This window comes from Mobula birostris, chromosome 17 (assembly GCF_030028105.1).
Source record: "Mobula birostris isolate sMobBir1 chromosome 17, sMobBir1.hap1, whole genome shotgun sequence".
In the NCBI taxonomy this organism is placed as follows: Eukaryota; Metazoa; Chordata; class Chondrichthyes; order Myliobatiformes; family Myliobatidae; genus Mobula; species Mobula birostris.
Window position 1 is genome coordinate 48,007,076 of NC_092386.1, and position 15,375 is coordinate 48,022,450.

At 37.9% G+C, this 15,375-nt stretch overlaps 1 protein-coding gene across 7 annotated transcripts in view; it reads right to left on the reverse strand.

Moving 5' to 3' along the window:
* sema4d (sema domain, immunoglobulin domain (Ig), transmembrane domain (TM) and short cytoplasmic domain, (semaphorin) 4D) overlaps nt 1-15,375 on the reverse strand; it is a 223,374-nt gene that overhangs the window by 21,954 nt on the left and 186,045 nt on the right. For 6 of the 7 annotated variants that reach the window (XM_072281675.1, XM_072281671.1, XM_072281672.1 and 3 more), the window contains 3 exons: nt 15,101-15,270; nt 13,757-13,809; nt 5,419-7,827 (listed from right to left, as the gene is read on the reverse strand). In XM_072281675.1, coding sequence (XP_072137776.1) covers nt 6,893-7,827; nt 13,757-13,809; nt 15,101-15,270 — 1,158 coding nt within the window. In that variant the 3' untranslated portion in view covers nt 5,419-6,892. Of the gene's footprint in view, nt 1-5,418; nt 7,828-13,756; nt 13,810-15,100; nt 15,271-15,375 lie in introns of those variants that run through there. The other variant, XM_072281678.1, reaches the window with a different exon arrangement.

The window sequence follows — 15,375 nt, forward strand, 5'->3', positions numbered from 1 at the left end:
TCTCTCAGAATGACAAGCAGTAACTTTCCCGCTACTGGTATTAGGCTCACTTGCCTGTAATTCCCTGGCCTATCCTTGCAGGCCCCTTAAGCAAAGGCATAGCATTAACCACCCTAAAGTCTTTCAAGCACCTCACCCATGTCTAACAAAGATACAAATATCTCTGCCGGGATTGTGGTAATTTTTGCCCTACCTTCACAATACATTTGGTCAGGCCCTAGAGATTTATTCCTTATGCACTTCAAATCTGCAATCACCAACTCTTTTCTAGTGTGGATATATTTCAAGACATCACTATTCTCTTTTCTGAATTCCCTCACTTCCATGACCTTCTCCACGGCAACTTCAGACGAGCAATATTCAATTAAGATCTTGACCACCTCCTGTGGCTCCACACATAGCTCATCTGCTTTGCTTTGATCGTCTGAGAACACAAATAATTAAATGTGCCCTGACTGCCATTACAGAGACATGCCTGCAGGATGCCGTAGCCAGAGACCTAAATATTGAAGTGAACATGACACTTAAGAAGAACACAAAGCTGAGGAGGAGTGGGAGGGAGTGGCTTTGTAAATTAATTATGTCCTTGACACAATAGACAGGTTTGACCTCAGTTCAGAAAACCAGGATGAAAACAATGATATAAGAAGAATCAAGAAATAATAAATAACGGCCACTTGGGGAAATAGTGCAAGGTCGGCCCCAACAGTTATCACGTGATAGAATGGAGAATAAATGGGAGCTTTCAGAAAAGTATAATTATGGTTTTTTTTAAATCTACGTTGTGGAAAATTAATGGGTAAAAGGTAGAAAGGCAGTCAATTCAGAAACTGGGTGTTTACAGAATGGTCTTAGTGGTGCACGTTCTTCTGAGAGCAGGCTACTGTCTGTCAGTTGACTAAAACCTTTACCAAACCCATCAGTTGTTTGGCTGGCTCTACTCTTCTGTCTTTCATGACCTGTTTGAAATACTAGCCATTCTCTACTTCAACCTAAATATGGAATTCAATCACATTATGTTTGTTGCTGCCCAGGGAGTTCCTTACCTGTGAGGTTGCACTAAACCCTGGTTTACACAATAACGGGCTGGTGTAGTTTGTTGCTGCACTCTAAAAACCAAATTAAATAAGATCCGAAGTGATAGTGCTTTATTTATACAACTATCCAAGCAGTTAGGCATAATTCCAGAACCAGAATAATAGACCAGAACATTTCTGAAGATACACTGATCCTATCGGGACACTTTGTACATTTCTGGATCTGTTAAATAATTATTTTGTTTATTTTTATTTCATATGTGAATACTTCAGAAAACAGCCTGCAAACTCTTGCGGCAGCATTGGATCTTGTGGAGTTAATGGACTCTATTTGGCAACTTTGTGAACTGCAGTACCAGGGTCTGCTCCAAAATAAAAATTCCTTGCTGTGACCTGTAATTTAAATCTCTCAAGGTATCTACTAGATATTGTGGCAAAATTCTTAGAAGATTTCAATATTCTTGCTAGCTGGAGTAAGGCTAGACAAACTCATGTAGGAATAAAATATATTCAGTAGTACATCCAATAGTGTTGTTCTGATCCTTATGAAAGTATGCAACCTTAGGCCCTTAATGTTGGTAAGACTTGCAAGTGATTGTTCTGGCATTGGAGAAATTTTTCTTCATCTTTCATTTTTATGTATGTATGCATGTATGTGTGCATTTAGAAATGCAGCACGGAATTGGCCCTTCTCGCCCGGCAAGCCCTGCCGCTCGAGCAGCCCTGAAAACCCTGACCTAACCCTAATCTCATCATGGGTATGTCTTTGGACTGTGGGAGGAAACTGGAGTGGCTGGGGAAAACCTGCATATTCCACAGGGAGGACATACCGACTCCTTACGGATGTTCCAGAATTGAACTGCGACCTCTGACACCCTGAGCTCAAATAGCATCAATGTTAATCACTACTCTACTGTGGCGCCTACATCTTCCAGAATTCTCCAATGCATACTAAATTAACACAAGAGTAGCAAGAATATTAAAATTTACTTGGAGGTAACATCTTAGCACTGTTATCAAATATTAGGCAGGTGATAATCTAAATTTTGTACAGGTCAAATATTCATTGCACGAATTTTAATACAGAGACCATGATACTAATAATGCACAAATAAATACCAAAGACCACTAAAACTTGATCTTTATGGTAAAGAAAATAGCGCAAAAGGAAGAAAATAATATGAAGGCTGAACTGAGACATTTTAGAATTAATAGTTCTAAGCAATATTCTTGAAAACTTTTAATTTATCTTCTAAATTTCCCAAATTCCAATATATTCCTTAATTTAATCCATGGAGTTTAGTATTATTTGAGTGAATATCTTCTGACAAGGACATTCAAAAATGCAGCGCTCGGAATTGCTCACTGTACTGCAGGTGTGGTCTAAGCAGGGCTTTTTCTAGTTTTTCCACTACCTAGAAAGTGTTCTCAGAAAATAGATATTCTCGTATTTGCCTATACTGAAACCTGCTTTACAGTTTTTATTGATACATCTACATTTGATCAATTACATTTGTAATACTGTGTTGTCATCTCTACTGCTTACACTGTCACAATTTTAGCCTTCTATCCTGTCATTGTGTAGGAGTTTTGTTGCTAATTTTTTAGTGACTTAACTCTGTGACTATACAATGATACCTTAATCAAAAAATGGCTACCATTTAATTCCTTATTCAAATAACTGCATGGAAACTAAGCTGGCTTCCTGGATATGAAGAATTCACTGGAAGTCATGCAAATTTTCCAATCTGGTCTGACCCCTTCACAGAATTAGGAACATGCTTATCTTGTCTCGTTCTTCGAACAGCAATAAATCAACACAAAAGCACAATAGTTTTGAAACATATTTAATGATAGTAGACTCTGATCCTACATACGTCTAAAACAAAAACATTGGTCACTGCTATTCAGTGAAGATCACTTGCCTTTTCGGCCTTTTGGAAATGTTCATCAGGAATAAAGCTCAGGTCCTGATACAGGATAATGAAGTTCACCACACACATTATTTGGACATTTGGCAGCACCTCACTTCAAAACCACAGCAATTTCTACCAACAGCAGAGAATCATTATTCACTTCAATCTCCATTTTCTTAGATACTGCTGTAGATGAGCAGTTGTCGTATTTCAGTGATCCATTTGTACCAAGTCACCATCTCCAAAACAGCTACATAACTTGTCCAGTTAAAGTTCTTTGTAGTGTATTTACCTTTGAAGCGGTGTTCTCATAAAAAAAACTTCCAGTTCTTTACTGGCTATTTAGCTGTAGGTTGCTTTTCAGGTGAACAATCAATGTATATGCTTTGTTAAGTAACTGCAGATGTATTTTCTGTGGATATAATAAATACCCTTGCAGGATCAGTACAAGTCGAATGTAGGCATACATTTCTAAAGATCCCTGACAGATGAAAATACCTATACATATCTGATTCACGAAACACAACTAGATACATATTGACCACCAAGGAAGTCAACAAAAACTTAATATCTCTAACTGGTTTGCCATCCTGGCACTACATGAAACACTCCATTCCAGAAAGTAACCAATGACATCCTCTGCGACTGTGATGTATGATCCATTCCTCCTGAGGGAAGTCTGCGTCCTTCAACATAATCAACTACACCACCCTCCTCTAACATCCTGTTATGCAGAACAGGCCTCAACTTATTCCCAACCATTTGGTGACAACCCAAGAATCGCCTGTAATAATTCTTTCCTCTGTGCTGCAGGACTCTTGAGAATCTGTTGTTCGTCCTTACTGTTTCTCTACCACATGCTGCCCAATGTAATATCATCTCAAAATCATGATTATAATCTCAATTTCACTACTGTCATTCTACACTTGTACGCTGCTTGCCTCATGAATAAGAAGTTGCTTCCATTAAGTGCGGAGAAAACCAAAGCAAATGCCATTGGAACCTGTCAGAAATCCCATCCCTTTTGCACACTTGTGTCTGAAGCTGAAACAGTTATTAGCAAACGTAGCACCCTGGACATCCCAGAGACAAGCTTCCAACCTGGGTGGTTACCAAGACCAGCTCTCCCAACATGGTAACACATTTTGCACCTGCCTCATCACAAATGATATTGAAATCTATGCCAATGGGTTCCTAACCAATCTGCCATTTCCACCCTCCACAAACTTGAGTTCATCCTAAACTCCATTCCCACTTTCAAACCAAGTCCCCTTAATACTGCTCCATGTTAGTTGGAAGATTAACATTGTCTCTTGATAGACAATGTTTTAATTTTAAAGTTCTAGTCCATTTCCCCCCCCCCCCCCATAGCTTCCATCTTTTTCTTCCCTCAACGCCTATTTATTTTCTAATTCTAAGAGAACTGGAGGAGGAGAATTGGTCTCTTGCACCTGTCCCATCTTAGTCACAGCACGACTAGTGTTAATATCTCCAGCTGCCTGGGTGTATATTACTGCAAGTCCTCTAGTTCTCCTTTTGTCCTTCCAAGGCCTTTGGATATCTTTCTATCTCCCTAGGCACTGTATCATCATTCATTTCTTTGAACTGGAGGAGATGAGATTTTAACGACAACATTTCAAGGTCACTATCTCTGATGCTGTTCCATTCCAGACATATTTAAACTAACTAAATCTAAACTTCCTGATAGGACAAATTTCTAGACCATTAGTGCAAACCTCCAAGGTTCCAACTCAGGAATGTTATCTTCCTGCTCCTGCATTTTCCATATAATTAACACCAATCAGACAAGACACATTACACCACTCATGTACACTATTTGATTTATACTCAAAGTACAATGAATTTTTGCATTTTGAAATTTATTGCAGAATTTGGTTAAAAAATCTATTTCACAATGACCACTATACAAACATTACCATATTTCACTAAGTGAAAGACAAAGAGCACTAGGTATATCATTCCACATACTTAATAAAACTCTTTACATTACTGTACAGAAAATCCAACAAATGCAGGAAATGGCTCATGATTTTCAATATATCATAAATGTTAAATTTGCATTTGCTGTTATTATGTTTAACCCTCTTCCTTAGAAAGAAGAATGAAAGCAATCTGCAGCACTGAACAGGTTAATTTGGCTTCTCCTTACCCCTCATCTAATGTACAAACATACATTCCTGTTACTCACCAATCGCTTGACAGAAGAGATGAACAGATCCAGGGCTACAAACAGTGTTTGTCTGATCGCTGAGCAGCGGTGGCAATAGCTGGACAACTGCACTGGACCGTTCATGAGAAGACCCTTCAGATAGGGTAAGAGCAAGGGTAGGTGGTGGATCATGCCCAGCAGGTGGAGGTGGGACCAAGAGGAGTGAAAGGTAAAACAGGAGAAGCTGTGAGACAGAAAAGGTACGAAGCAAACAGAATTCCAAAGATACAAATACTACAAAGAAGATCAGTCGTGCAGTACAGGATAATAGATCAATGGATTGTGTCAGACAGAAGTAGTGGCACTTAAGGGCTTCATTAATTTTGGATTGCACAGCAGATCAAGAACTGGAACACCCAAGTGCACATGCACACGCAGACACACACGCATACACAGCTCAGTCAAATGTTATTTTTGTAAATGGTGACAGTATCTTTGTAGCCCTCAATTCATGTTTACAATTACAAAAATAAAATTTTATACACAATTTTTTACACCACTAAATGTAGTACATGAAACAACTTCCCTACACTAACTCAAAAATAAAAATGCAAAAATTTGCTGAATAAAATTTCAAAAGGAATATCTTTTTGTATATATACATGCACAGCAGCAGTAAAGATCCCAGAAAATGAAATGCTTACTATTTATATACATATATATATAAACTTAAAATACAAGTGTCTTGTGCTGCCATCCAACAGGAGATTAGAAAGCTGGTTAGTTGCACCCATTGCTCTAATTTTCTATAGCAGTTCAGTGGGTTACTAAAACAATCCAATATCTGTAGCAGCAAAACATAATTGCCGTGCATTTCTGTTGGTCCTCTAGATCCATCAGATCGGGTCTTTCAAAGTCCAGAGCCAAGAACCAACGACTTTGCGAAAGATGCAGCTGGCTGGTAATTTTCATGTTTTTGTCCAAGTATATTATTTGATTCATACTATACCAGTTAAGAAATGCCATTTCTGTAGCAATGCATCCATATTGGTCACAATATTCAGTTAAATAATAATAATAATCTTCCACAGGTAAGGATAGTCTTTTCAACTAGGCCCTGTGCTACAGCCATGGCTCAGTAAAAACACTTTAACAATGCATTTTTTTTCCCCCTTCTGAAATGCATTTCTTCTTTAAGTCAAAGGCCTGGAGACCCTATGCTTCACTGTACCACATATACATCATTTAAAGTTAGACACAAACACACACACACACAAAGTCTTTCCTCTATTTTCAGGAGGCAAGTTAAAGAAAGCCCACAAATCTACGATTCACTGTCTGATCCCTGAGGAGTACAATGTTAGCAGAAACAAAGGCATCAACCTACATTAGATACAGCAATAAACTATAAATATCGCTACAGAATATTATTCAAATTTCAGTGCAATACAAAATATTACATATACGGTGTATGCAAAAGAGATTCATGCTCCAATTTGGACAGTACTTTGAGATTTACCAATCTGATAAATGAATAATTTCCAATTTGGAATGTACTACAAATTACCTAGATAATGAAAACATTAATTCTAATCAGACTGCTGAATATAATGCAGGTTGAATACAAGAGAATGATTTTCACTTATAACATTATTTTCAAAGGTTTCTTCTAATCTAAAACAAATTTTTAATACAGCATTTCATGATCTATATTGTTTCTTAAAAACTTCCTATTCTCCCATTTTAAGCCGTACACATACGACCAACTGCTAGCAAAGACTCTGTGCTTCCTCATCAATGTATTTAATATCTGCATCTTTCTCTGGATCAACAGATTTGATGGAGCAATTTTCCTGAATTTGCTTTAGCTCTTGGGGCTTCTCTGTATTAGAAATTTTCCCGTTCCCACAGTCTGATTCAGTTTCATAACCCTTGTCGCCAGTAGCAATCTGTTCACTACCTTGATTATCTCCATTGATTTTCACTGCCGGTTGTTTTACAAGCTCCTCAGAAACATTATCATAATCAAATTTTGGCTTCTTCCCATTACCAACTTTATACAAGCAAAGTTTCAGGCAAGGCCCTGGCAAATATCTCATGTAACAATTGTAAGTAACTAGCATTAGGAATAGAAGCACAATTACCACAAAGAAAAACAAGAGAATACTATTAGTTCCTTCAGACTCAGCAACCCTTCTGACAATATTAGTTTCGATTTTAATATCATTATTAGTTATAGGCATAAGCATGGGGGTTGAGGATGTGCCAGCTGAACTCTGGAACACAGTTGAAGTGGAAACCTCAGTTTGACTCCGGATTATGACTGTGTGAGGAGATCTCCTTTCTTTATCTGTGCTTGTCAAAGGTGTTGCTGATTTACCTTCCGTCTGAGTAAGAGGTGTAGTTGGAGCTGCAGTTATCACGTTGGATGGACCCCCAATGATCAGAGAATACCTTTTCACTAGCTGCTCATAGTCATCTCCCATTACAGCTTCCATGGTCCAGCAATCATAGACACCGGAATCAGCTTCAGTAAGATGAAGAATCAGCAGATTGTTTTGATCAACTCGATATTTTGAACTCTTATTGATAGGTCTGTTATTTAACTTCCACGTAACTTTAGCCAGTCTGGATGCAGGTAGGCACGTCAATTCAGTCAACCCTCCTTTTTCCACTACACGCTCTTCAGACCACACAGGTTCCACTATGAAATAAAAGATAAAACATAGTCTTTTCCCTTATCCTTTGATAACACTGCCAGATAAAAGACACAAGACTCACACGCAATTAACCATGCAGGGTACATTTTATCTAATTCTGTTTCCTTAGGAACTCAAATGAAGAATGCTGATTTATTTTTAAATGATAACATTGTCTGTATTACTATTATGTTGTACTAGTAAACTCATTTATTTCTGGGAATATGCTACTTCAACGGCTTGATTTGGTAAGACGAGGAAGCACATCAAGTGTTTTAAACTTTTATACATTTAACTAGTCCCACTTGGTGGTGCAATAATATCAGCGCCCGACTCCAGAGCGAAGGTTCCTGAGTTCGAATCCAAGTTGTGTTGAGCGTTGAGCTAGCAACTCGGCCTCGTAAAAACAAGAATAGCTTGCTACGGAAACACCGTCATGATGGTGCCCCAATAACTCCACTGCTGAGTTAAGGGTTATTCTTCTTCTCCACATTTAACTGGCTTTAGAAATTTGGGGGATAGAAACATTTATAAAAAGCATTTGATTTGACAAATACTCACCTACATATTAACCAAGTGTGCCTTTTCCCCCCCCAAAGGGTTTAATGACTCATTACCATGCACAAAAGACCCAGAATGTTTATTAATCGAGTAAAATGTCACAAGATTTCCAAAAAGAAAAAATTTTTAAAAATAAAAATTGCCTGCTTTTGGGTTCTGCTTACCTGAGAGCTCATTCTACTGGATGAGATTATATTTGTTGACTTCCGTTCCCCTTTAGCTTGTCAAAAATGTACCATCCTAATGTAGTTGTAATTAGTCCCTTGTTAAGAAACCTCTCAATTTAAAATTCCAAAATTAAAACTGAAAAAAAAATTGGCTGGGTTGAGTTGTTCTCCAAATTTGGCAATTTACTTGCAAACATTTCATCACCATATGAGGAGATATCATCAGTTTGCTGATAATTGTGGTGCGTCCTCTGAATGCTTGGTTATTATATACATATCAATCAGCTGACTGGTTGTCATTTGAAGGCCTGGCATTCGGAGGACACACCACAATGATCAGCACACTGATTGGGGAACACCTCAACCCAACCATCAACCACTCGAGCTACACGTTTTCCAAATTATTTCCAGATAAAAAATTACAAAAACAAATTACTCAAAAATAGTCAGTATGGATTTGTTAAGGGAAGGCCACTTCTGATCAAATTGACGGAATTAGGTGAGAAGAAAGAATGGTAGAGCAAGTCGGATCAATGTGGGCCATGTCTTACATGCGTCTACATAAGTTCCCTCAAAACTCTTGACAAGGCTGGTGAAGACTGCCAGCCTACAATCTTCATGTCTGCTGTATATGTTAATAACTTACATAAAGATATGTAAGTAATTACACGTTATAATTATGTGGTTTTGTCAGTTTTAGTCTTGGTTTGTCCTGTGTTTTTCTTGTGATATCATTCTGGAGAAACGTTGTATCATTTTTTAATGCATGCATTTCTAAATGACAATAAATGGAAACTGAGTGTCCTCATAATCTAAATATAGAGGTCACGATGAATTACCTCACAAATAATACAAAAATTGGCAGTGTGATTGAGAAGGAAAACTTTAGTCTGGCCAGCTGGTCAGAAAAGTTGTAAGTGTAACTTAAGCCAAATGAACTACAAAGCAAGGGAATACATAATTAGTGGGAAGATATGGATTAGTGTGGGAAAACAAGGAACATGATTTTATGCTCACAGATAGTTGACATCACCATGCTGCAGCTAGCCAAGCTGCTATCTCTCAGTGTCAGACACTCTAGTTTAACAGCTGCTATCTGTGTAGAGTTTGCACACTCTCACTGTGACCATGATGGTTTCCCTAGCTACTGCAGTTTCCTCCTACATCTCAAAGACTTGCAGATCAGTAGGTTGATCAGTCATTGTAAAGTTCCCTTCGTGTGTAGGTGAATGGTAGAATCTGGGAGATGTGGGGAGATAAGATGGGATTGGTGAGAAATATAGGACTGATGGTCAGTGCAGACTTGGTGGGTTGAAGGGACTGGCTCTTATTTCTTTATGAATTGAGTTCTTTTTTTTAAAAAAAGGATAGCAGGACAGGTATGCCAGGTGATTAAAAAGATCTTTGTAATGTTTCTATTTGTTTAATGAAGACAGAATATACAAGCAGGAAAGTTAAAGAATTTCAGCCATGTTTCCTGGGCCACAACTCATTGAACATAGAATAGTACAGTACAGGCCCTTCGGCCCACAATGTTGTGCCGACCCTTGAACCCTGCCTCCCATATAACCCCCCACCTTAAATTCCTCCATATACCTGTCTAGTAGTCAGATTGTGTAGAGTTCTGGTCACATTACAGAAAAGATAATGACGACATAGAAAGGGATGCAGGTAAGATTTTTGGTGATGCTGCCGGAAAAGGAACTTTGTAATTAAGAGAACAAAATTGGACAGGCTGACTTTGTTTTATTTCAAAAAGAGAAGCTGTGGGCAATGAACTTTGAGAACTTGCAAGAAATTTCAAAGATCACATTAATCTGAGAGGTCAAAAATGAGAGGACTCAGATTTAAACTACAAACCCCATTTCCAGAAAAGTTGGGATATTTTCCAAAATGCAATAAAAACAAAAATCTGTGATATGTTAATTCACATGAACCTTTATTTAACTGACAAAAGTACAAAGAAAAGATTTTCAATAGTTTTACTGACCAACTTAATTGTATTTTGTAAACATACACAAATTTAGAATTTGATGGCTGCAACACACTCACCAAAATTTGGGACAGAGGCATGTTTACATTGTGTTACATCACCTTTCCTTTTAATAACACTTTTTAATCGTTTTGGAACTGAGGATACTAATTGTAGTAGACTTGCAATTGGAAATTTTGTCCATTCTTGCTTGACATAAGACTTCAGCTGCTCAACAGTCCGTGGTCTTCGTTGTCTGATTCTCCTCTTCATGATGCGCCATACATTTTCAATAGGAGATAGATCTGGACTGGCAGCAGGCCAGTCAAGCACACACACTCTGTGTCTACAAAGCCACGTTGTTGTAGCCTGTGCAGAATGTGGTCTGGCACTGTCCTGCTGAAATAAACATGGACATCCCGGGAAGAGACGCCACCCTGATCGCAACATATGTCTCTCTAAAATCCTAATATACGCCTCAGAGTCAATGGTACCTTCATATAGATGCAACTCACCCATGCCGTGGGCACTGATGCACCCCCATACCATCACAGATGCTGGCTTTTGCATCTTTCGCTGATAACAATCTGGATGGTCATTTTCATCTTTGGCACAGAGAACTCAACGCCTGTTTTTTCCGAAAACTAGCTGAAATGTGGACTCATCTGACCACAGCACATGGTTCCACAGTCTTTTGGTCCATCTGAGATGATCTCGGGCCCAGAGAACTCACTGGTGTTTCTGCATAGAGTTGATGTATGGCTTCCTCCTTGCGTAATACAGTTTCAAGTTGCATTTCTGGATGCAGCGATGGACTGTGTTGAGTGACAATGGTTTTCCGAAGTACTCCCGAGCCCAGGTGGCTATAATGTCACAGTAGCATGACGGTTTCTTAGGCAGTGCCACCTGAGGGCTCGAAGATCACGCGCATTCAACAGTGGTTTCCGACCTTGCCCTTTACACACTGAGATGTCTCTGAATTCTCTGAATCTTTTCACAATATTATGTACTGTAGATGTTGAAAGACCTAAATTCTCTGCAATCTTGCATTGAGAAATGTTCCTTTTGAACTGACTAACAATTCTCTCACAAATTTTGGCACAAAGGGGTGAGCCACAACCCATCCTTGCTTGCAAAGACTGAGCCTTTGATGGACGCTACTTTTATACCCAGTCATGATACCTCACCTGCTACCAATTAGCCTGCTTAATGTGGAGTCTTCCAAACTGGTGTTTAATATTCTGTGCACTTTTCAATCTTATTTTAATTCCGTCCCAACTTTTGTTGAGTGTGTTGCAGCCATCAAATCCTAAATTTGTGTATATTTACAAAATACAATTAAGTTGGTCAGTAAAACTATTGAAAATCTTTTCTTTGTAGTTCTGTCAGTTAAATAAAGGTTCACGTGAATTAACATATCACAGATTTTTGTTTTTTTTTACATTTTGGAAAATATTCCAACTTTTCTGGAAATGGGGTTTGTATTTGGCTAAAAGGTCAGAGGGAGATAAGGAAGCCATTTTTCATTCAGAAAATGACAGGTGTGTGGAAGTCACTGCCTTGAAGGGAAGAGTAGACAGAAATGCTCACCAAATTTAAAGATCCTGGACTTGAACTTTAAGAGCCATAGTTTTTAAGACTACGAATCAAGTGTTGGAGAGTGGGAATCTTTTTTTCTGACATGGACTTGATAGGCTGAATGATCTCTTTTGTAAATTTTCTATGATTCTTCCATGACCTTTCTCACTCTCTGATCTTCTAGAGCCCAACAACCCTCTCGGAAATTTTCATTTCCCAAATTCAAGACTCTCCATCGCAGAGTCTAATCCCCCCACAGCAGGAATACCCAAAGCACCAAGCTCTGAGGTGTCTCTACAAAGCCCTCTGCCTCTCTAAGACATCCTCCCTTCAAAGTTTTTGTCATCTCACCCAATTATCTCCTCTGTACCCCATTAAGTTTACTTTTACAGTACCCTAGGGAAACGCCTTGATGTGTTGTGCTACATATATTAAACGATGCTATATAAATATACACTTTAGGCAATAACTGTCTTCCAGAGTCAGCAGATCTGAAGTTCCCTTGCCATCCAGTATCCCCATGTATTTGAGAATTGCTCTACACAAACCAACAGGTAAGAGATTTAATAATGTTGTACAGCTCTTCACACAGTTACTGCTCTCTTCACCACTCATACATCTTAGACTCAAAGCATCTCTGGATATAATCAGCACGTGAAGGTCAGTCAAGATTGGGTTAGAATCACAATTCAGGGATGAAAGTACTAGAACTAACTATACACATTTGCTGTTTGCCAAATCACCGACACATACTGCTCGAAGAATGTGCAGTTTTAGATGGATTAATTATCATAATTTAATACACAGATTGTATACTTGAACACTTTAAAATGCTTACTATCAAACAATTCTGCCTGTATATTTCATCTACTAGTAGCCACATACATATTTCAGTTCAAAATATGCCTTGGTTTAAATTCTTCTTCAAAGCAGTTTTTCCATTGGATCTGTTTTATGGTTCAGAGATGACCTGCCATTTTCTTTTAAAAGAAAAAGAGATTTTTGAATTAAAACTGCATGCAGTTTTAAATTTCCAATTCACTAGAAGTCAAGTATTCTCATTTGCATAAACTCCATCTTAAGGTACACCAGATGTGACCAGGTGGACAACTTGCTCCAGTCTTCACTAATGATCAATCTGAAACCGACCAGGGCAATGAACAGGCTGCTCCAATATCAGTCAACTTCCAATTTTTACTTCCTGTGATCAAAGTATCTAGTCAGCTAGGCAGGCTTTAGAATGCAGTGTGGGAGTTCTGAGTGAAAAAAAAACAGGCCACAAACTGAAGCTCGAGGGTGGTTTGGCTTTTCAGTTTCCCAAGTTCCTGTTCATTATTTAAATATGATTTTTCATTTCTAGTGCTTCTGCATAATTTATGTTTATGGCAGTGATTGCAGATGGGAAATACAAGGAGGTCTACTTTTTGAATGCATAAACATGTAGAATAACTAATTTCTTATTAATGACTTTTACAAGCTCAGCTAATTAAGATTAATCCATCATCTATCAGATCTGGATTTGTGGAGTATTAAACTGTTAATGAAAAGCACATCTTCTTCCTGCAACAGATTGACATACAGATTACCTCTTGATATGCAGTGCTACTGAGAGATAACTGACATGCAGCTCACAATGAGAATCAGTTGTTCACTTACCATCTTTGGTTCTGCACAGAGTTGCATTTCCGTTCAGAAACTGCAACAAATCACTGTGGAAGAAAAACACTAGTCAAACACTGTATGCAACAACAATATAAAACAATCACCATTTAAAAACATTTTCAGAAGAAGAGTAGCCTATCATCCAGTTAAAACTGCTACATGCTAAAACTGTCAGACATTCACCTAAACTTCACAATTATACCAAACAAATAAACATGACTATTTTCACAACACCTCTGAACTTTAACTAGGTAGGATTAAGTTTATTCACTAAGAAAGAAATTATAGGTTATTAATAAGCTGTGAGGCTAACGGACAGCCAAGTATTAAACTCCAGGTAATCACTCAAAAATAGTGGTTCAAGATGAAAACGTTAAATAGAAGATTATTGATAACTGACTGGCTCATTAATAAATAATGGCATAGGTTTTCTTTCCAAATCCACCTGTGAGGGCAGTAAAGATCTGAATTTGCCCTCAAAGCTCCTGTTGTGGGCTTGAATCAACATTTTCTTCTGATCGAAGAGGTGAAGAAATTACTGTCTTCGCTTTGGCTAAATCAATGTTCACATGAAAATAATCCATAATATCTAAGTGTCCACTTAAATGCACATTGGAAATTTTAGGGGACGTTTCCACTGTACTAGCTTGCTGTCACCTTTGGAGCTGGCAGCTAGACTTGAAATTTTGCCTTGGCCTGAGAAATTTTAATTTTTCCTGAAAACTTTGGACGCTAGACGAAACTCCATACTATTTGATATCAGGGAAATGTCACTGACTTTCTGCCTACTAGAATGTATGGTTTTCACTCTGCTATATAGAATCCAGAGTGAAAAATGATATAGTGGATGATTATAAACTGGAGTCAAAAATTTAAGGCGGCAAGCTAAAACATTATGTACATTTTGAAATTTGTTTTTGTTGACGATTGCTCAAGGGTCAAAGCAAGTTTCTATGAAGCAGTTCAACATGAAATGTGCTTGCAGCCTATGAAGTTAAAGAATGAGCCCCACATGGATAATGGCTAATAGCCAGCTGGCGTAAATATTACAGGAAACCAAACTTCATTTAGCATCAACAATAATAATAGCTTCTGCAAAGAGTGCAATTCATCCTGAGAGAAGAATCTTAAATGATTATTCAAGAATATTTTTGATAAATGAAGTAATTACATTTTGAATAAATACTAGAAAGCCATAATGCAAAAATCAAACTACAATAACTTATTGATCTTTCTGTATTTGGCTTCAAAGCAAGACTACTATAAAGATCATACCAACTAGTATACACTTGAAAAACATAAGTCACTTAAATCTTATTTTTCATTCAGTACACATACTTATGGTTGTTGCTCTTCATAATCGAGGTGCAGCGTTTACTCTGCGGATTCCATGCGCAATAAGGATCCCTTGCCAAAATGCAATCTGTGCAGGTTTTGTATTTTTCACAGGAAGCAACAGGAACTTGGACAACTCCCGAATGAGACCCTGCATAGATATACCTTCTGTCCTAAAAGTGGGAAGTTTAAGAATCAATTCATGTGAATAAACAAATTAAAAGATGTCATTTTTTTGCTGCAGTGATACAGAATCCATCAAATTCACATTAACCACT